Source organism: Amblyomma americanum, chromosome 6 (genome assembly GCF_052857255.1).
Source record: "Amblyomma americanum isolate KBUSLIRL-KWMA chromosome 6, ASM5285725v1, whole genome shotgun sequence".
Classification (NCBI taxonomy): Eukaryota; Metazoa; Arthropoda; class Arachnida; order Ixodida; family Ixodidae; genus Amblyomma; species Amblyomma americanum.
Genome location: NC_135502.1, coordinates 496,628 through 519,874, shown reverse-complemented (window position 1 = coordinate 519,874; position 23,247 = coordinate 496,628). Strand labels below are relative to the sequence as shown.

General features: G+C 48.5%; 1 protein-coding gene across 11 annotated transcripts in view; it reads left to right on the top strand.

Moving 5' to 3' along the window:
• The window catches only part of LOC144136175 (uncharacterized), a 218,473-nt gene that overhangs the window by 187,163 nt on the left and 8,063 nt on the right, over nt 1-23,247 (top strand). For 7 of the 11 annotated variants that reach the window (XM_077668229.1, XM_077668228.1, XM_077668227.1 and 4 more), the window contains 2 exons: nt 9,376-9,529; nt 16,471-16,538. The exons of 2 other annotated variants lie outside the window; for them this stretch is intronic. In XM_077668229.1, the coding sequence (XP_077524355.1) occupies nt 9,376-9,529; nt 16,471-16,538 (222 nt within the window). The remainder of the gene's footprint in view (nt 1-9,375; nt 9,530-16,470; nt 16,539-23,247) is intronic. 2 more of the 11 variants (XM_077668231.1, XM_077668230.1) reach the window with 1 other exon arrangement.

Here is a 23,247-nt window from a genome sequence, read left to right as displayed (position 1 = left end):
TTACTCTCAAAACTAAGGAAAACATTTCATTTAGAGAAGCACGTGAACGACTCTCCACACCATTGACACATTCTCCTTCAGTGCAAAAACAAAATTTTCCGATGTGGTGCAATGGGGCGGGGCACCACACCGGGCTTTGGCACCTGCCCAGGCCACACACAGTGAGCCTGCGGCAGGGCCACCTGCGCCCGCGATGCCACCTTGCAAAGGTCCAGCCAACCCTCGAGTCAGCAGCCCAAAAGAATTACCCCCATCTGGGGAGGTCTGCATCTCGCACACTCACGGCTTCTCCGCAGAATTGCAGTACCTCTAATGAGCTAGTGGACACAACCACCAACACATCCACAATACAGCACAGCACACTTGAGCGTGCCAGAAAACCTGAAACTCGGATTACAAGCCAGGCCCCAATAAACCGGAAGGCTAGGTTTTTTTTAACTATATCCGACCAAAATCAGAAAAATGGCATTCCTAATTCATTGGAACTGCTGAGGAATATTGAAACACTACAGCGATGTAAAGGATCTCTTAAACTCATTTCCTCCCGTGGCACTATGCTTACAGGAAGCAAACTTAGGACCTCAGCATAAGAACATTTTAAATAAATGTCTTCCACTGTGACAGAGCACTCAAGTAGGCTCTCTGGAGGTGTCACTATTATAGTACAGAGTGGTGTTGAACTTGCGAAGTCTAACTTAAATCTACATATGAGCTGTTGTAGTCACTGTTCTACATTTCAAAACATATACAATATGTTCTGTATACCTCGAGCCACATTTAACAGTCGCAGTACATGATCTAGGAGCACTTTTTATAGAGCTACCAGAGCCATATCTGGTTGTTGGAGATTTTAATGCCCACTCTGATTTTGGGGGAAGTGAACAGACCAACACTAGAGGTCTTATTATAGAGGATTTTATTCTGTCCAATAATGTCTGCTTGCAAAATACAGGGAATCCCATATACTATTCTCCAAGCTCTAGGAAAATGAGCTGTATAAACCTGTCTTTCGGTTCACCCTTTGTTTTTATCAATTTTAAATGGAACGTTCTGAATAATCCCTTTGGAAGTGATCACCTGCAAGTAGCAGTTAACTTGTCATCACCACCATCAATCATTCCAAGTAAACCACGTAGCTGACTGGGAGCTGTTTCAGTGAAAGGCCTCTCTAGAAAAAATATTTGCGGACCACCTCAGTGTTGATAAACTGAATGAAATGTTTACATCCTGCATCATTACTGCGGCATGCCTAGCTATCCCTCAGTCGTCGACAGAACCACAAGGTGTGGTACAACAAAGAGTGTAGAGTAGCGAAAAAGGAGCAAAATAAAGCCTGGGGAATTTTTCGCAGGTGCTCGACGCACGAAAATCTTGTAAACTTTAAAGAGACGAGAGCTAATGCATGGTGTATTCGTCGCAGTGCCGAGAAAGCATCCTGGAAAAGTTGCATATCATCGATTAACAGTTCAATCACATCCAAAAAAATGTGGGAGCAAGTTCACAAATTAAATTGCAACATCTCTCCTTTCACAATTCCTTTTCTGATGCACAAACAAATATGGCGGAACAAGCAGAAATCCTGGATGAACATTTCTCAAGTGTTTCCAGTTCCACACGCTACTCAGAATCACTTCTAAAGTATGAAAACCCACCAAAAACAACCCTACAAATGGTTGCACAAATGAACCATTCAGTAGATGAATTCCAATCATAGAAATAAACAGTTTTATCTGCCGGCAAACGGATTGCTACAGGCCCTGATGAAATACATTACAAAATGCTGGAACATCTTTCCAAACCTTCTGTGGAAGCATTTTTGAAATTTTTTTACAAAATTTAGACGCTAGGAAAAGTTCCAGAAGCCTGGAAAAAAAGCCATTAAAGTGCCATTCTTGAAACCTGGAAAGCAGCCAATATCCCCTGGTAGTTATAGACCAATAGCTCTTACCAGCTGCCTCGCCAAGTCTTCTGAAAGCGTTTTGAATATCAGGCTAACCTTTGTGCTTGAATCTCGTGAACTCCTTGACATTCACCAGTGTGGTTTTAAAAAGGCATGTTCGACAACAGACTATTTAGTTTGCCTCGAAAATACTGTCCTGGAGGCTTTCATACATAAACAGCACTGTCTTGCTGTCTTCTTCTATCTCGAAAAGGCATACGACACAACATGGAGGTTCGGGATACTCTGCGAGCTAGCCGAGCTTGGCATCCGCGGAAGGATGTTGAACTGCCTAAATGACTGCCCAACCGTTCATTTCATGTACGCCTAGGTTCAACCCTCTCAAAGAACTTTATTCAGGAGAATGGGGTACCTCAGGCGTGTGTTTTAAGTACAACGCTCTTTGTTGTGAAAATGAATTCCTTAGCCAAAATAATCCCAAAATCAATTATGTACTCAGTTTATCTTGACGATCTTCAGATAGCCTGCACGTAAAAAAACATATCAACATGCACGAGACAAGTACAATTGACAGTAAATAAATTAACGACATGGGCAGAGAGAAACGGATTCCAGTTCTCTCCTCAGAAAACAGTGGCCGTCATGTTATCTCCTAAAGGAGGCTTACAGAACAATCCCACCCTCCACCCAAGGGAAACCAAATCACCAGTAAAAAAACACAAATTTCTAGGTATAATTTTCGACAGAAAGCTTACATTCCTTCCACACATTAACAACCTGAAGAAGAAAGCTTCCCGATCCTTAAATTTTCTAAAAGTGCTTTCACGAAAATGGTGGGGGTCCAATAGGACATGCCTTTTGCACATTTATCATGCTCCAGTACAATCCTGCCTAGATTATGAGTGCATCATATATGGGTCTGCGAGATCATCATACCTAAAACGACAGGACCCCATGCATAGCTGGCGCATACAGGACATCCCCCATAAACAGTCTCTGTGTCGAAATGAATGAACCCTTGCTTACAGACAGAAGAACTATGCTCATATGCACATATGTCCTGAAAATCCATTCACCTGTGTTATCCCGTAGTTACAAGGTGTACCTCCAGAACACTGTTAAACAACAAACCCCAGTCAATCAGACCTCTGCTTCACCTCTTTGAAGATATTTGCCAAAACTTGGAATTACTGGATACTCTTCTGATGTCACCTCAAGGCACGACCCACTGCCCTCATGGTACAGCTTTCTCACTGTGTGTGACTTTACATTAACACACATTTGGAAAAAAAAAACACCACACAATCACATATTACAGGAATGCCTCGCATTACAAGAAAAATATGTGAACTGCACAGAATTTTGCACTGATGGCTCAAAAACAGCAGAATATGTCAGAAGCACGGTTGTACATGGAAACTGGCAAAAAATAGTAAGGCTTCCTAACTGTGCATCCAATTGTACTGCCGAATGTTATGCAGTCTCTATAGCTGTAGATGGAATAATAAATAACAGCATTCAAAACAGCATAGTCTACACGGGTTCACTTAGCATGCTCACGGCATTAAACTCCAGAAATGGAGTCGAACCATTAGTCGGAAACATAATACACAACATATAAAAGGTCAACACAGGGGCATATGATAAAATTCTGCTGAGTGCCCAGCCATGTTGGAATAATGGTAGTGAAAGGTCCGACCTGTGTGCTGCGGTAGCTCGCAGTCATGAAATCAAGGGAAGTCAGCATATCCCATATAGTCTGCATGAAATTAATACATAATAGTATGAAGGCTAAATGGTAGACAACTTGGGGTAATGAAATAAACAACAAGCTGCATTTTGTAAAGCCTGTCCTGGGGGAATGGAAGACCTTCACACACCAGGAACGGTTCATAGAAGTAATTTTATGTCGTCTCCCCATAGGACACACACACCTGACTCATAACTTCTTACTAACGAAGCAAGACAAACCTCTTTGTGAAAGATGTGGAGACGAGCTCACAATAAATCATATTTTACTGTCATATACAAAACTCGAAAAACTAGGAAAAAAAGTATTTTACTTAATTTTATAATGAGCACATCTCTTTTCATCCATTTCTGCTCTTAGGAGATAAAGCAATTGTTGACATACCTTTTTTTTTTTGCTTTTTAAGAGAAGCAGGTTTTCTTGATAAACTGTAAATTATAGACCAGCACCTCATTTGTCTTTGATACTCAACCATTTTCTCATTCCTGAGAAAAGGGCTGAGGTGTCTGTTTCTTTGGTTGGGAGCCTCGATATCCTTGCCCCGCCAAGGATGGCCTCTGAGGTTACCTGACCTTCTTTAAAGCTTTTACCATTAGCCATTTAGTAAATTTTTTGCCCTTTACCTTCACTAGGTGGTACGAAATAACTTTTTAGGTCCTTTACACTTCTGTTGTTTTACACTTTTGATAAAATCCTGTCCAAAACAATTTTTTATACCTTGTGTTTTTGCGCATGATGCTTATGCGCCGCTAAACCCAACACAACACACGTATTTGAAGCGTGGACGGTCACGAAAATGACATGGATAACGTAGCACAGAAGAATGTCCTACATTCAGTCCAGCAAAAGTGAAGGCAGCGCCAGCTGCTCCGGCAGGCATCCAGCAGAGTAGGCGGGTCTCGGTTGTGGCAGACTCCTTGAAAATGCTGTGGCAGAGGAGGAGAGTGCCACAAGAGCTGGCACGCGGTTGGCGGCAGCGGCTGGTAGTGGGCGGTGGCACAGTGCTGTGTGGGGACCAGCCACACCTGGTGAGCTGACCTCGGGTGTTGAGCTCCAAGCAGGCATGTCCCAGCTCAACAACGCAGAGCTACACCCTTGTTTATGCCCAGCACGCAACTGCACCGTATTCCGACGCTCACGCCTGTTGTTTTTACACTTCTTCTTCCTTGTACGCATGACCACATCATCAAAGCGGTGAAGGGGGCATTGCTACCTGAACGCAGTAACTTTGCATCTTGTGTGCCTATTTTCACACAATGCTGCTTTCATGTAACAAAACCACCTTAATTAGCGTCTTGTTTGCCACTGCCGTGCACTGGCTCCATTGCCTACAAAACAACACCAAAAATACAAAAAGGGTCTGTCCATTCTCCAGTAAGCGTCCCCTGAGTTGCCACCTCTTTACTGACTAAACTGCATTCTTGGTGGCGTCTGTGACAAAACATTTTTATTACAGATTTTAGTCATATCAGACTGTGTAATAATTCCTGACCTGTTTGCCATGCTCACATTTGACTCTATAGCTGCTGCTGAGTCTTTTTGTTTTGCTTGATGGCCCACTAAGCAGGCTACTTTTGGAGTCTGTTTGTTGTTGCCACTGTGAGGTCACGCTTTGCAGCTAACAAAGCCATAGTGGCTTGGGCATTCATGTTTAGAGTGCTGACCACTGATGAATATGAATTATGGTTCTCTCTTTTTTTTTTATGACAAATATTTGTTAAAGTACAGGGAAAGAGGGAAAGTATAAAAATTCAGGATTTCACTGCAGAGCAGATATTTGGCTTTAACTGAGGAAGACTATCCTATTGTTCAAACAATGAATGATAATCTCATTGCTATCATTACGGGGTCCTTAATAGAAGTAGGTGGTAAGACGGTTCGACGGGATACCGGCAAGCTTTATCAGGAGATGAAAGATCTGATTAAGAAACGCCAAAGCATGAGGACGTCTAGCCCTAGAGACGAAATAGAACTAGCAGAGCTATCGAGGTTAACAAATAAGCACAAGGTAATCGACATAAGGAAGCTTAATATGGAGAGAATCGAGTGTGCTCTAAAAAATCAAGGTAGCCTAAAAGCAGTGAAGAGGAAACTAGGCATAGGTAAAAGCCAGATTTATGCGTTAAAAGACAAGGAGGGTGTCGGAGCAAAGGCGAGGAAGAACCAGCTCCGACAGGGTTGAGGTTCGAACTGTTCGCTTGCGCTGCTCGCTCTGCGGCGGCCTAGCCCAACTTCCTCTTGTCTGGCGCCGTGTGCCATGGCCCGCGTGCGAGCTGAGTGCAGCACGAGGGTTGCTACAGGGCTCCCTCCCCCCCCGTAGAGCAAAGCCACAAGATTTGCCCAGCGGATATGCTTGGAGGAAGCTGCGCACAATGGTGGCTCAGTCGAAGCGAGAGTGAGTGTAGGGCCGACGGACAGATGAGTGGGCAGATGATTCAGAAGAGCGTCTGGGTTACGACCAACGCTTTCAGCAGACAAGCCAGCGGTGTTGAGCTTGGCGGTGAACAGCTGTTGAGAAGGAGGATGTATCATATCAGATGAAAGCACGCAAGCTATCTCTGTACGCTCCCTTACCACGTGCTTATCCCTCGCCCTCCGTTTCCACTAACCCCTTTCCACCTTCGGCTATAAATATCAGCACTGAATAAACAAGTACGTTCTTTTTTCTCCGGACACCCTGGCTGTTCATTCCTGTCGTCCCGCTTGAGGACGACACAGCTGTGACGCTTACTAGCGCTCCCGTGTCGACTAGGAAACGAGTGCCAGTAATCGTGTCCGAGACGTAAAAGAGGCAGCATGTCCATCCACCAACACCACTTGCCGCCATCAGTGGCCTTTCGCAGCATTTCCCGACCAGGAGCACGGGTGTGTGCACTTGCGGGCAGAGCTGCCCTAAATACGGTGGTACCAGCAGACAGCCGAGGGCGCGGTGGCTGGCCACGCGTCGGATGGTTGGGATTCCGGGGAGTGGCGGCGTGGCCTGAACCTCGGCGGAGAATGGCGCGGAAAAGGTGCGAGGACGTCGAGTCGCCTGGCAAGAGCATCAAATCGACATTCGATTCTGACAAGCTGGGAGTCTGCGGCAGCAGTTGGAGGCGGACTGGTCACAGAGTTGACGTTCGGGAGCCGTGAGTGGTCCGCAGCACGGTCAGCAAGTTCAGCGAGCTTGTCTAATGAAACATCACCCACAGCTGCGAGGATGGGGACCATGTGTTGGGGAAGACGCTGAAGGAACAACTCACGCAGTAGTGGATCGTGCTGAGCAGTGGAATCTCCCAGAAGCTGGCGCATGCGACGGAGGAGCTGCAAAGGGTGACTGTCACCAAGCTCTGTAGCGCTGAGGAGCTGCTGGAGTTTGCTGCGCTCGGACACTGACTTGCAGTCGATGATAGCCGCCTTAAACGTGTCGAAGGGCTGAGCCAAGTCCGGCGAGCTGATGACGTCCACTAAGTCCTCAAGTCCTCAGCGATGTTCAGGAGGCAAGGACAACACGATGTGGAGGAGCTTGGTCTCTTGGCTGGTGTTACGTCGCAGCTGGAAATGCGCCTCAACGTGCAGGAGCCAAACGCAGGGGTTCTTGGGCCAAAATGGCGGCAGGCTGACTAGCTGGAATGCAGCCACCGAAGCACCGAGAGGCTGAGCATTCTGGGACGGGTCGCCGCCGGTAGGAAGGGTGGAAGAGCCAGGGGATTCCATGTAGGATGGTGGGGTTGTGTGTTCAAAACCAGGTCACCAAATCTGTCGGAGCTAACGTGAGGATGAACCAGCCCCGACAGGGTTGAGGTTCAAACCGTTTATTTGTGTTGCTCGTGCTGCGGCAGCCTAGCCCAACTTCCTTTTTCTTGTCCAGCGCCGCATGCCATGACCAGCGAGCCGAGCACAGCGCGAGGGGCGCTACAAGGGCAATGTCATTAGCAACATGAATAAGATAGTTAAAGTAGCCGAAGAGTTCTACAAAAATTATTCAGTAGCCAATGTAATCAGAACGTTAATCAGAGAGGCAGTAGCACACAGCAATGGGACATCCTGCCAGTAACAAAAGAGGAAGTAAAGAAACCCTTAGGAGCAATGCAAAAGGGGAGAGCAGCTGGTGAAGATCAGGTAACAGCAGATCTGTTGAAGGACAGAGGGAGATTGTGCTAGAAAGCTAGCCACCCTAATAAGCAATGCCCTATGATCTCAAACGTACCAGAAGCTGAAAAGAATGCCAACATTATCTTAATTCGTAAGAAAGGAGATGTCAAGGACTTGAAAAATTAGTCCGATCAGCTTGCTATCCGCTGAATATAAGGCAGTTACTAAGGTAATCACTAATAGAGTCAGGACGACCTTAGACTTCAATCAACAAAATGATCAGGCAGGCTTTTGTAAAGGATACTCTGCAATAGACCATATTCACACTATCAGTCAGGTGACACAGAAATGCGCAAAATATTATCAACCCCTATATATAGCCTTTATTGATTAAGAGAGAGCATTTGGCTCAGCGGAAACCTCAGCAGCCGTGCAGGCATTGCGGAATCAGGGTGTAGAAGAGCCTTATATGAAAATACTGGAAGACGTCTATAGCAACTGCAACCATAGCCCTCCATAAAGTCAGCAGTAAAATTCCAATATGGAAGGGTGTCAGGAAGGGAGACACGATCTCGCCAATGCTATTCACCGTCTGTTTACAGGAGATATTCAGAGGCCTGAATTGGGAACAGTTGGGGATAAGAGTTAATAAAGAATACCTAAATAATCTGCGATTCCCTGATGACATTGCGTTGCTGAGTCACTAAGGAGATGAATTGCAAAGCCTGATCAGTGAGTTATACAGGCAGAACAGAACGGTGGGTCTAAAAATTAACATGCAGAAAACGAAAGTAATGTTCAACAGTCTAACAAGGGAACAGCAGTTCACAATTGGTAGCGAAGTGCTGGAAGTGGTAAAGGAATATTTCTACTTAGGGCAGGCAGTCACCGCTGATTCGGATCATGAGGTGGAAATAACTAGAAGAATAAAAATGGGGTGGAGCACGTACGGCAGGTTCTCTGAGGTCATGAATGGCAGTTCACCAATATCCATGAAGAGAAAAGTATACAACAGCTGTATCTTAATGGTACTCACCTACGAGGCTGAAACATGGAGGCTAACGAAAAGGGTTCAGCTCAAGTTAAGGACAATCCAGCGAGCTATGGAAAGAAAAATGATAGGTGTAACGTTAAGAGACCAGAAGTGAGCAGAGTGGGCGAGAGAACAAACGAGGGTTAATGACATCAAGAGGAAGAAATTGGTTTGAGCAGGGCATGTAATGCGAAGGCAAGATAACCATTGTTCCTTAAGGGTAACGGAGTGGATTTGAAGAGAAGGCAAGAGTAGCAGGAGGTGGCAGAAAGTTAGGTTGGCGCTGCTGGCAAACGACAGGGTTAATTGGAGAGATATGGGAGAGGCCTTTGCCCTGTACTGAGGCTAGTGATGAGATATCAGTATCCAAGAATGATGTCTCACTCTACAAATTCCGTTTTGGTTTCTTGCCATTGAATACCTTTAAACTCTGTTCGCATAGTTTTTCTCTTGCAAGCCTTTTGTTTAATCACTTCACTTGTGCTGTCCTTGTAACTGGTTTGACAGTAATTTTTTTTACTGTTCACAGTTCTTCTATGCACAATGACATGCCAGTTCTGCTTGAACAATATTCTTGAGTGTAATACCATGATAAAAGGGAATTGATTCCTGCTGCAGGCACTCTTTGCTGGGAGCGTCTTCGATGACTACGCAGAGGAAGTCCTTTTCACTAACTGTGGGTCGAGGTCAGCTCTGCAGCTTGATTCTGGGAATGAGCAGACAAGCACCCATGGCTTCTCCGATGCCATCTTTGAAGCAGGTCAGCTTCCTGGTTAGTGCCATTCTCTGTTCCCAGGTCCAGAGTGAAGAAAATGAGGAAGCTTTTTCGCATTACGGCTAGCGTCATGACAACAGCAGCAACTGTGTTCTTATGGAGCCGTCTCGCACCCCTTTTACACCACAGGTTGTTAGCTGGATGTTGGGCCAACCTCGTAAATTGAAGAAGTGCACCTTTATGACTTGAAGGTGAACACATACCAACTGGGTCAAGTTTTATGCCTTGTTTCTTTAATGGCATCATGGGCCATTGGTTCATGAGCTTGCCATCACTCATTTGCACACCACCGTGGTAGTTAAGTTGGTAGACCTGAGCAGCATGCAGAATGGAAATTGTGCGAGTGCAAGCACAAGCAATCACTGCATGCAGATCAGAAGTTCTATTCCCATGAAGCAGAGCCAATGGCAAGAAGACCCTAATATACAGGTGTGAGTAATAAATATTAGCACATGGCAGATGAAAGTGCGCGGCGCTGTGGTTGACAAACACTCCAGTAATGAGTGCCAGGCCGTTGTTACTCTTCAGTATTAGGAGTGTTCAGCAGACTGTTATCGTCTTGCAAATATTTATCTCATGCTCTTTTTTTTTTTTTAAATATGCTTGCTCGAGTAGGCAAGCCATCAAGGTGGCCATATGTATAGTCATGAATGGCTGGTAAGTACTAAGGTGGGGGGGGGGGCAAGATTGCTTCTTTTGTGCTGCAAACATGGAAACGGCCTGATCAGCATGTTCACAAACTGTGGCGGTACCACACCAGCAGCGTAGTGCAATTGCACTGCTTTGGTGAAGTCACTTATGCTAATATTTTTTACTCGCACCTGTACAAGTTCGCAGTACTAAGAAGAAATGACTGCACAGGGATCGAGAAGCTGCCAGACTGAGAAGAGGAATGCACCATGACGGTGCAATTGAGGCGTTCGAGCGTCAGTTCAGAGCCAACCCAGTCAGCTTTACGTCAGACAAAGTGTAGCGTGGTAACTGCAGAGGATGAGTCCTCGTCCTCTGTAGTTGCTTGTTGTGCTTTCTTTGCGACGATGAACCAACACACCCAAACGTATCCCTCCTTCATCATTACGTTTTCTGTCAGCAACAGACTCGCAGACGTGCTGTATGGTTAACCGCTCGTTCTATCAGTAACATCACCACAAGATTGGGATTTAATGACTCTGGCCGCCACGGAAATTGCAGCATCTTTGATGTCCACTTGGAAATTTTTCACATTTTGGATTTGGATTGGCTGCGAGGCTTATCTCTTTATAACGGGTGGACATTACACCGAAGTCCTAGCCAACTTTGAGACGCTACGGCTGAGTCTGTCCGGCCGTGTCGTCACCGCTACCTAACGCTTCAGCCTATTCCAATTTTCAAGGCGGCGTTTTATTGTTTCAACCGCCCTGGCCTTTGAAATGGCTTCTTGTTTGTTCACCTCGCTGTCGGTCGCACTGCCCTCTGTTGGTTGACCTGAGTCAAAATCCAGCGCCTGGGGAAGGGTACATCCACTCGGTTGGCAGGGGTGGAACGATCGACATATCAGAACATGTTCGATCGTATCCACTTCCTGCCCACACATCTTACACATGGTGTCCTAATTGTCCTGGCCGGCAATCCAGGCTTGCTACTTCTTCGTGTGCAGCACCCCCGCCCGATCCTCAGGGTAGGGCAATGCCAAGGGAGTTGTTGTAGAAGCGCTCCTGCACAACCTCTCTTTTGAGCGCGGTGTACAGTCCGAGAGCTGGCTTGACCTCTGCGCTGGTCTTCCACCGCTCTGTCTTCATCGCTACCACACGCTGCTGCAGCTTCCCTTTTCTCCAGCAGGTGCCTTCGGTGTCCGTGATCATAGGCAGTGGCGCTCCGTATTTGCTCCCAAACGCTCGTACCCTCCTCTTCCAGCGCGTGCACATACCAGAGTAGAGCAGACAATGCTGTACTTTATGGGGCCAGCATTCCTGCCCAAGAGTCCACAAGCGCATCTTGAAATTGAGCTTCGCCGTTGCCTCCCGTGCCTCGAAGGGGGACCACTCCACGTCTCCCTGCGCAGCCTCGTCGCTTTTTGTTACCTTTTATTGCCACTGCTCTTCAATTTTTCATATTATTTTCTTTTCCCCACTTGTTCCATTATTTGCATTGTGTAGTGGTGCATTGCATGAGGCTGTCGGAGCTAAGGCGACGAAGAACCAGCGCCAACAGCGTTGAGGTTCGAAGTGTTTTTTTTTTATTGCGTTGGGGTGGCCTAGCCCAATTTCTTCTTTCTTGCCTGGCGCTGCGTGCCATGGCCTGCGTGCCGAGCGCGGCGCGGGTGGTGCTACAAGGCTATGTTGGACTCTCAAATTGTCACTGGTGATGTCAGATGCAACTTGTGGTTTGAAATGTGTCCGTTCACACAGTACTCCATGAATGTTCACTGACACACCAACAGCTTAACACCAGTCCATGTGTTGGTGCTTTCATTAGGGGACCATTATGATCCACTGGGAATACTGACCTGCGTGTTGTGCATTCATTCAGGCGCAGCTCATCGCCACATTTGCTGGTATTACCAATGTTGTATTGCAAACAATTGCCTGAGTTTTACTTGTGCCAGACATTCATCTCGTGAGGCTTCCTCAGAACGGCTGGAGCAGAAGTGTGACTGGTGCTTAGCGACTCTGTTGTGCAGTGCATTGTATTGTGTGCCTGTAGTCTTCCGTTCGCCTGAACATATGCATGTGTTATTGCGTTGCAGCTTCCATATGCAGTAAACTTTCAATAACTCCTGTGAAGTGAAAGCTTCACCAGCCTCAACTGGCTTATTGCTTTCTCATGCAACACATTTTTGATGGACAAATGTCATCCAAATAACATAAGCGCAGTGTGCTGAGGGCTCCTGAAAATGGAAATGCTAAGCATAATTTGCCTTGTATTTTGCTCACTCAGCCTCCATGAAGCCGTTGTGCACAGCAAGATTAGAAGCACAAGCTAAGCACAAGCTCTCAGATGCATTCACGCCCTGTGGGGCTTGTCTGGTCTGCAAGTAAGGCAGTTGCAGTTTTTTCTAGTCGGCCACTTTCACAGCTTCATGCACCTTGAAACTGGAAGCTAATGCTGTGTGCTTGTACACTGCAGCAGAGATGGGCGAAGGCCCTCATTTTTACTATTTCGTCCTCAACCTCACCTTGTACAAAATTTCTGACCTCCGACGTCCTCAGCCTCAGCATTTAGAATGTTTGAGTTACTTTTTTGTGCTGTCAATGTATGCTGACATTGGCTGAGTAATAAACATTTACAGTAGACCCCTTGTTACGGCTTTTAGGGGACCATGCAAAACTCTCATGTATAATCCACGTAGTGCACAATTGAAAATCTCATTTAATGGACACATTCTTATAGTAACACTCCTGTTTTTCTAAGGCTGTAAAAATATTATATATATGCATTATAAAAGCACCTCTGTTTTCATCTTGTGTGAATTCGTGCTGAGTGGCAGTGCTTGGGCAGGGCATGTAATGCGAAGGCAAGATAACCGATGGTCCTTAAGATTGTTCACCAGTGACAGTGTCCATAAGAAAAGCGTGGGAACTTTCAGAAACTATAGCAAGTCTGAATATGGTTTGATTTTTATGAGGTTTGTGACAGCGTTTTCTTCTCTAGTGGATAGAGGAAATGTTGCAGACAGATTTTATTCTTTAAGTTTAATTTTTTTACAAATCAGAGATAAATATCCAAAAAAATTTTACCTTTAGATATGTTGGTCTTCATGTCATCAAGATTCCGTTCCAACATTTCCTCCCCTTTCTATTTCTTGATTGTTAAGCCTCAATTTTCATCCATATTGAGCCTAGTGTTTGCATTTTACACGCTCTGAAAGTTGTGCATGTATTTTCAGCAGGATTTGAAATTCGCGCCAAATTTAACTAGTGCAACGTGGCTCTATCTGGCGTCAGACTATTTTTTCACTACTACACTCTGCGACCAACCTCTTGTTTATCTATGTTTGTGCACGCAGGCTTTTCTCAGAACTTGGATGAACTTGAGTTCTTTCCTTCCTTTTTTCTTGCTTGGGCTGTATTTCTAAAGGATTTTGGTTTTAATTTTTTACTTGAGTTTATGATGAGAGAAGGCGGCGGGATGCAAGGCGACACCCAAATTCTCCCCCCGGCCGCTAGACAGTAAGGTACCAAAACACAGGTGACTCTCGGGAAGATGGCCCCCCTATTTAGGACGATGTGGGAGAGCAGCATTGTTCCTTCCTTAGCGCATGGGTATAGGGACTCAGGGGACGATACAAGTAAGAATACAGCAGCAAATACACCTCATAGGAGGCCCTCCAGACAATAGCGGCGTATACATGAACCCGACAGGGCCGGGTTGAGTCAAGTTATCGGGACGAAAACCGGTTACTGGGTTCATGTAAATGCGCGCCGAGTCGGGTCGGGAGTTGACGTGTCGGGTCCAGTAAACTGTGCATTAAGTGGTAGGTTGGCTCAACTCGACACTGCCGGGATGTGCTTGCTGTCGAGTGGAAAAGTCAGGTTAGTGGGAGAGGGGAGGAGAAATGCAAACTTGTTTTTCGCTTGCGCCGTCATGCCTCCGAAACAGCGGTGACTTGCCTCATTCTTGGAGGCTGCAACTGCCCGCTCGCAATGTGCTGCTCGACACTTGGTGTCGCTGCAGTTGAACCTGTCTCGACTAGCTAAAATCAAGTCCATGTAAACAGGCATTGGTCGAGTTAGGCTGACCTTGCTCAGCCCGACCCCTCACTCGACTTGACGCTATAGGGTTTTTGTAAATAGGGCTAACAGCATAGACCTATTGTTATGACGTAGGGTTTAACTATCTTTCACTGAGGCACTTGGAAATCACGTGTGATTTCAGGCTATACTCGCGGCCTAGTTATCTATGGCAGTAGCACAGCCCACATCAAGAAGAAAAAGGACTCTTTCCTTTCCTGCTTAGCCTCTGTTGCACTGCAACTGCGATGTCATGAGAACTGGAGAATGTGTCAGATCGGCATTGAAATGTCGGTTCTGTAATGAATCTTTGGTCACGCTGAGAGCATTGTGCGGCCTTGCGTTATCATGGCGAAGTCCAGATGCCCATAAGCCAGGGCGACGGCGCCGCAGTGCATCATGCATGTGTTGGAGCATGCGGATATAAAACTCATGATTTAACGTCTGCCCTTGTGGGACGAACTCGTGGTGTATGACACCTCTGGCATCGAAAAAAACTATCAGCATTGTCTTCGTTTTGGTCTTCTGTCACCGCACCTTTCTCGGCGCTGGAGAGCTTGTGGATCGCCATTTGGCACTCTGCCTCTTTGTTTGAGGATGGTATCGAAAACACCATGTTTCGTCTTCAGCAATGATGCTGTCGACGAATGAAGTATCCTTCTATGCCTCGGAGAGAAAATCAGTGCTCACTGATGCCCGCGTGTCCTTCTGTCCTGTGTGAGGGAGTGTGGCACAAGTCTGGCATTCAGCTTTCATTTCCTCAAGTTCTCGCGCAGAATTTGGTGGCATGTTGTCTTACTAATGTCGAGAGCATCTGATAGCATGCGGACTGAAATAGTGCGGTCTTGCTGTACAATTTCCCTGATCCGAGCCACGTTGTTTTCATTCCGTGAGGGTGAAGGGCGCCTCTGCCTTGTGTAGTCTTCCACTGACGTTGTCCCCAAAACGAACCTGTTGTGCCACTCACAAACTGGCGCCCGCGATAATGTCTCGTTGCCGTAAGTGTCACGAAGGAGCTCATACGTCTGCATGGCTCTCTTGCCAAGCTTCACATAGAATTTTATGTTTACACGCTGTTCGAGGTGGACGTCCGTGTCTCCACATTCACTGCAACAGGGCAGAAAACTGAGCTAGTTGGTATACACTGTGCCCCTTCTGTGTTGTTGTTTCTTAGCGCCTGGATTTTTTATAATTTACATTCACTCACAGTAGAATGCGCGGATGACTAGTGACAATGTATTTTTCTACGTGTAGTTCCATCTAGCGGCTTCCACAGCATGTAACATCAATAGCTCAGGTTAGCCAGAAAGGATGGCGCTACACATACGCATCAACATTTGTTTTGGGGAATCATTTCTAGAGAAGAAAATAAATCAGTCTCGAAACTTTAGGACAAAGGTTGTATATAGCGGGCCACCCCGCAAGTTCACGTCTTAGCTATATTCTGAAGCACACCACTGCCTACAGTAATCCATTAAAGAAAGCACTTTCGATTTAAAAAAAACCTATTTTTAAAAATTACTAACAGTCTAAGTTAAAACACCTTGCGTAGTATTTGTCTTTGTGTGTGCATGTTTGTGTGCAGGCATATCTCCCTCAATAGTGGTAGGCAGTTGTCATATCTGCGTTGTCAGTGTTTGCAGACACCAGCTACCAGGAGAATGCGGCATTCTTATTTGAAAAGATTGTTTCAAGTTGTTCTGCCATATTTTGAGCCCTGCAGCCACGTATATATGAATTTGAGCAAGGAGCTTTGACTGCCGCTACGAAAATTTGGTCAAAAAAAATTCATTAGATTTAAACAAATGCAGATGCTTCACTAGTATGACAGAATGAGGTGCTAATTATACCATTAAGGGTATATGAAATTTCCACTCTGTAGAGCGGTGTATCTTATTGCCAGCACTCTAATTTTCATCTGCATATCACAACTCTTCTCTCTTTTTTTTTCTGTCCTTTGTTCGTGTCTTCGCTTTGACTTTTTTTTGTTGCTCTCTCGTGATGTCAGGTGAGCACCAGTTAGCTGTATTGATCACACTCCTTTTCCTTGAATCATGTGGGTGTTGCGCCACATGTCTTGGCACTTGGCAACCTGTGGCCTTGACGAGAAGGCATGTCTGTGTGTTTGTGATGATGGCTGTTGTGCTAGCTTGTGCATTCATGTGCAGCCTAGAAGTGAACACTCAGCTCCTCCTGTTTTTTTTTTGTTTTTCACCACTTTTCTTCCAGATGACAATGTGCTCCTCCGCCAGACTGGAAATTCAGAATCGTCAAGCACCACAGCAACCCCCTCTGAGGTGGGAGCACCAACTGCGTGCTTTATTTATTCATTTTTTTTTTCAGTATGGTCAGCAATGATGCCACTGTGTGATGCACCGCCTTACACCAGTCACTGTTTAAAGGGCTTTTAACACGCTAGCGTTAAGGAGCTTGTAGCGTCCCTCACGCCACGATCGGCTCGCAGGCCATGGCACGCGGCGCTGGACAAGGAAGTGGAACTTGGGCTAGGCCGCCGTATCGCGAGCAGCGCAAGTAAACAGTTCGGATCTCAACGCTGTCGGAGCTGGTTCTTCCTCGCCTTAGCTCCGATAGATTTTGGTGACCCGGCTTCGAACTCGCAACCCCATCATCCTAGATGGATTCCCCTGGCTCTTCCACCCTTCCTACCGGCGGTGACACGCCACAGAACGCTCAGCCTCTCGGTGCTTCGGTGCCTGCGTTCCAGCCACTCAGCCTACCGCCATTTTGTCCCAATAGCCCCCAAGCCTGGCTCCTGCAGGTTGAGGCGCATTTGCAGCTGCGACGTATCACCAGTTAAGGGACCCAGTTTCTGCACCTGGTGTCCACCCTGCCTCCTGACGTCGCTGAGGAGTTTGTGAACGTCATCAGCTCGCCGGACACGGCTCGCCCCTTCGACACGTTGAAGGCAGCTCTCATCGACCGCAAGTCCATGTCCGAGCGCACCAAGCTCCAGCAGCTCCTCAGCGCTACAGAGCTTGGTGACAGTCGGCCTGCGCAGCTCCTCCGTCGCATGCACCAGCTTCTGGGAGACCGCTGCTCAGCACGACCCACTTCTTCACGAGTGGTTCCTTCAGCGTCTTCCCCAACACATGGTCCCCATCCTCGCAGCTGCGGGTGATGTTTCATTAGACAAGCTCGCTGAACTTGCTGACCGTGCTGCGGACCACTCACGGCTCCCCAACGTCAGCTCTGTAACCAGTCTGCCTCCAACTACTGCCACAGACTCCCAGCTTGACAGCATCGAATGTCGACTTGATGCTCTTGCCAAGTGGCTCGATGTCCTCGTGCCTTTGCAGTGCCGTTCTCCGCCGAGGTTCAGGCCACGCTGCCACTCCCCGGAATCCCAACCATCCGACACGTGGCCAGCCACCGCGCCCTCAGCTGTCTGCTGGTACCACCGTATTTTCGGCAGCTCTGCCCGCAAGTGCAAACACCCGTGCTCCTGGCCGGGAAACGCTGCGGCCGGCCACTGACGGCGGCAAGTGGTGCTGGTGAACGGACATTCCGCCTCTTTTACGTCTCTGACAAGATTACTGGCACTCGTTTCCTGGTCGACACGGGAGCACAAGTTAGTGTCATAGCGGCCTCTTGGGCAGATTACTGTCGCAACGAACAGACTTCCCCGCTCCAAGCAATCAACAACTCCCCCATTCGCACGTATGGCCAATGGTCCCTGACGCTTAACTTGATTGCGCCAAACTTTTCGCTGGATCTTCATTATCGCTGATGTGTTGCAAGCTGTTCTCTGTGTGGAGTTCCTCAGTTTCTTCAACCTAGCCGTCGACATGCAAGCTCACCGCCTCATAGACCTCAGCACGCACCTCTCCGTCAACGGCGTACTCTCTACCACTGCGGCAACGGGGCTTCGCACTCTCGTCCTTGTTTCGCCGTATGCGAAAGTTCTGGCTGATTTTCCCAACCTCACAAAGCCGCATACCAGAGAGTCACCGGTGAAGCACTTGATCACGCACCACATTGTGAATTCGGGGCCTCCGGTGTTTGCTCGCCCTCGCCGTTTGTTGGGAGAATGCCGTGAGTTCGAACACATGCTGGAACTCTGCATAGTGCGCCCTTCCTCCAGCAATTGGTCTCGTCACTTCATATGGTGCCAAAGAAAGATCCGGGTGACTGGAGGCCATGTGGAGATTACCGCTCACTCAACGCTCACACTTTACCAGACCGCTACCCACTTCCTCACATACAGGACTTCACGTCAAATCTGGCTGGGTGCACTATCTTCTCTAAAATTGACTTAGTGAAAGCTTATCATCAAATTGCTGTAGAGCCCGCTGATATTCCGAAGACGGCCATTACCACACCGTTCAGCCTCTTTGAGTATGTGCGGATGCCTTTTGGCTTCCACAACGCCGCACAGACCTTTCAGTGAGCTATCAACGAGGTTACGCGAGGCCTCGATTTCGTGTTCGCTTACATCGATGATCTCCTCGTAGCAAGTTCATCTGGTTCTGAGCATGAAGCTCATTTGCGCATCCTCTACCACTGACTGGATGAATATGGGCTCAACGTCAACCCGAACAAGTGCCTCTTTGGCGTGGCTACGATAGAGTTCCTGGGCCACCTTGTCACTCCACAAAGCTTTCGGCCTCTCGACAGCAAAGTCAAAGCCATTCCAGATTTTCCCGCCCCCACGTCACTCAAAACGCTCAGAGAATTCTTGGGCCTTCTGGAGTTTCATCGCCGTTTTCTTCCGAAGTGTGCCTCTTTCCTGAAGCCTGTGACCGACCTTTTGGCTAGGAAAAAAGATTCTGCTGCGCCACTTGAGTGGACTGAAGATGCTGCCGCTGCATTTGCTGCTGCCAAGAAGGCACTCGCAGCTGCCACTTTGCTCATACATCCAGTTCCTGATGCTCCACTGCGCCTCGTCACCAACGCCGCGAGCATTGCCCTCGGCGCAGTTCTTAAGCGTTACGTCTCTAGTTGGCAGCCCCTCGGCTTCTTCTCCCAAAAGCTGAAGTCACCTGAGACTAAATACAGCACCTTCGGTCGAGAATTGCTTGCTGTGTACCTCGCCATCAAGCATTTTCGCCACTTCCTGGAGGGCCAGGACTTTAACGTCATCACGGACCATAAGCCCTTGACATTTGCCTTCCAAAGGAACCACAGCACCTACACTGCACGCGAGATTTGCCAGCTGTGCTTTATCTCAGAGTTTACAGTGGATCTCCGTCATGTCCATGGCCCGGAGAATGCTGCTGCTGATGCGCTTTCTCGTGTTAGTGCCATGGCGTCTGAATCACCAGTGGACATGGAGGAGCTAGCGGCTGCACAGCGCATTGATCCAGAGCTGCAATGCCTTCGCTCCTCGTCCCTGTCCTTCGCCGAATGGCCACTGCCGTCTTCCTCCCAGTTCATTACGTGCAAGACATCCACTGGCGTCTCGCGCCCCTACATACCTTTGGCTTTCCGTCGCACCATTTTTGAAAAACTGCACTGCCTGAGCCACCCTGGTATTAGTGCTACGCAGAAGCTGATCACATCTCGTTTCCTTTGACCAAGCATCAATGCCGAAGTCCGCTGCTGGGCACGAACGTGCCTACACTGCCAATGCGTCAAAGTTCACCTGCATACCGTCACGCCTGCCTCTACTTTTCAGCCGCCTGACGCACGGTTTTCCCACGTTCACATAGACCTTGTTGGACCACTCCCGTCATCACGTGGGGCCTCTTATCTGCTTACCTGTGTGGACCGTTTCACCCGTTGGCCTGAGGTGCTGCCCATAGCTGACACTACAGCCAAAGAACTGAGGATTGGGCGAGTTGGTGGCGATACATCTTATTAAAAACCAGCGTTAAAAAACAGACAGAGGACGAGACGGGACACATGGAAGGCGCTGATCCGTGTGTCTCGTCTCGTCCTCTGTTTGTGTTTTTTAGGGCTGGTTTTTAATACGATAGACTACGGCTGAGACCTTTGCTTCGGCCTTCATTGCCGGCTGGGTCTCTCGTTTCGGCTGCCCGTCTGTCGTCACCACCAACCACGGCCGCCAGTTTCAACCAGCCCTGTTTACTGCTCTTGCCAATATTCTGGGCGTTTGCCACATCCATACGACCGACCGCCTACCATCCTTCGGCCAATGGCATGGTGGAACATCTGCATCGACAACTGAAGGCTGCCCTTACGACTTATCAGCCAAGGGAACGCTGGTCCGACCACCTTCCCCTCGTCCTCTTGGGCATTTGCTCGGAAATGGCAGCGAAGTGGAGACATCGGCTCCGCCTTTTATGACCAATTTTGCAGTGCTATTTATTTGTTACCATGGTATAACTGTTACCACTGTGTCCGTGAAGGTGTGGGTTATCAACCGGTTCCGGTGGCTGCCAAAAGGTACGGTTTTTCGCCAATTTCTGTGGAGGTCGGCACCGTTCCGCTAGGCCTAATCGACCAGCTGGAACTGCCCATAGCCAGGTCTAACCTCGGCGAGGGAAGGGCGGCGTCTTCAGACGGCGGCTGTACAAACATGTCCACCGAGATGGAGACGTCCATTGTTCGAGACCCGGCGAACTCCGGAGTTAGCCAGATGTGTGTTGAGGTACAAGGGGAAGTAATTTCTTCCAAGGAATTCAACAGCGGTGCAGACTGGTCGCACGTAGGCCGGCGTATAAAGACCTTGGACGGCGAGGAGATTGCCGCTCGCCAATCAAGACCTACGATGAAGAACTTCGCCAGAAATGTGAAAGCTTCGGTGACGAGGGCAGCAAGGATGCCGGACACCCTACCGAGAGAGGAGACCAAGGTGATATTGCAGCCTCGAGGAGGCCTTAACATCGCGAGAACTCAGACCGCCACTGTGGCATTGGCCATCATGATGGTGGTGAACGTATCAAGGGAGGACGGGGCAGCGGATACTTTCTGCCCCAACTTGCAACAAAACATTATGGTGGTGAGTACCCCTGATGATATACGTGCTTCACGTTACACTGAGATAAAATCGATCTGCGTTGGTGGCAAGGAACATGTGATTGGCGCATATCAAACTGCGCCATATAGCATCTTTAAGGCGTTATTAGAGGTACACCAATAGAGGATTATCGGCCGCAATCGACCGAAATATTGTTAACTCGAGAAATCCCTTGGCACTTGGCGCGAAGAGGATTGGTCGCTCGACTACAGTCATAGTGGCTTTCAAGGGCCTGAAGGTCCCAAATTACGTGTGCTATGGTCCCGTTCTCACCAGGTGCCGCTTCTATACGGAAAACAATTCGGTTTATGTAAGCAGTGCGGAAAGGTGGGCCACCGCCACGTGAAGGCTTGCTTTGCTTGCGGGGCCGTTGACCCCAAGGAAGATCATAGGTAGGTAGGTAAACTCTTTTATTGCGCCCAAAAACAGGGGACCAGTCAAAGGACCGGTTGCGCTGACTTAGAGGAGGTCGGCGGGGATCCTTTGGGATGCCGCGGCCTCCACCGCGCGCTGGATAAGCCAGCGTTGGTCTGCTGGCTTGGAAGTACACAGGAGAGACTCCCACGTCTCTGGGGTGTTTGCGTTGTCTGTGTTGTAATGTGTACAAGTCCACACCATGTGTATGAGTGTGGCCGAAGTTGAGCAGTGTTTACACATGGGGGCTATCTGTTCCGGAAAGGTCCTGCTGTATAAGAGGGGGTGTGGGAAGCTGCCAGTTTGTAGTTTGCGCCATTGGACGGCCTCGCGTCTTGTTAGATCGCGGTGTGCGGGAGGATATGTGCACCTTTGGAGTCGGTAGTGCTGGAGTATGTCCGTGTAAGTGGTGAGTAGAGAAGCGCGTGGGATATTAGTGTCAGCGGAAGCAGGGTGGCTGATCATACTCTCGGCTCAGCAGCTGAGATCTCGAGCGAGAGTGTGTGCCTGGGCGTTTCCGCTGAGCGACTCGTGGGCTGGAACCCAAAGAAGTAAGCGAGATGTGGAAGAGGGTGCTGTAGAACGTAGAATGTGTAACGCCTGGCAAGAGATACGGCCAGCATCGTAATTGCGAATAGCCTGTTGAGAGTCACTGATGACGACTTTGGTATTAGGGTCGGCTAGCGTGAGCGCAATGGCAACCTCCTCAGCTGCGGTGACTGTTTCTGCATTGCGAATGCTGCAGGCTGTGTACCAGCTGCGGTGAGGGGCGAGAGCTACCGCCACCATCGCTGGCCTCGATGGATGGTAAGAGGCGTCCGTATACGTGACGTCCGGACGTCCGCTGAAGCGTTTCTCGAACTGACGAGCCCGGTCGGCCCGTCTCTCGGCGTGGTGTTCCGGGTGCATCCGTTTGGGAATGGGAGGAATGCGGAGATTTAGGCGATATTCCGATGTAAGTTCAGCGTAACTTGGGGCCGATCTCGGCGGGGAGATCCCAACTTGCTGCAGTACCGCTCAGCCAGCGTGTGTGAGTGAGAGCCGCTCATACTGGGCGGTGAGGGTTGCTTCGATCAGTTCGCTCACGGTATTGGAGATTCCGAGAGCCATGAGCTTATGGGTAGCTGTGGACATGGGAAGACCTAGGGCCGTCTTGTATGCTTTTCGAAGTGACGCGTCTAGCCGTTCGCTTTCGGCACGAGTAAGACGTAAGTAGGGTCCAGAGTAGGTGATGCGGGAGCAGACGAAAGCTTGAACGAGGCGCAGGAGGTTGGACTCTCGCATGCCATGATGCTTGTTGGAGATTCGCTTAAGGAGGCGTCCGATCTGCCTAGCGAGGCATCTGGCTTGGTCACGGGGAAAAGTTGACCTGTAGGGTCTCACTGTCTAGGGTAAAAACACGAAATCAGCGGAGCTCACGTGGAGTTCGTCCGTTGTCACTCGCGCTCGCAGCGCCCCCCCCCCCCCCCGGAAGATCATAGATGCACCCCCGCTTGCAAATTGTGCGGAGGGCCACATCTGACCGGTGACAAGGTTTGTAAGAATAGGTACAAGACCCCATACGTAGTTACAAAGAGGCAATGGGAGCGCAAGATGGCCGAACAACAAGTGCAGCAGCAACAACGAGCATCTCTCAGAGCTGAGGAATTTCC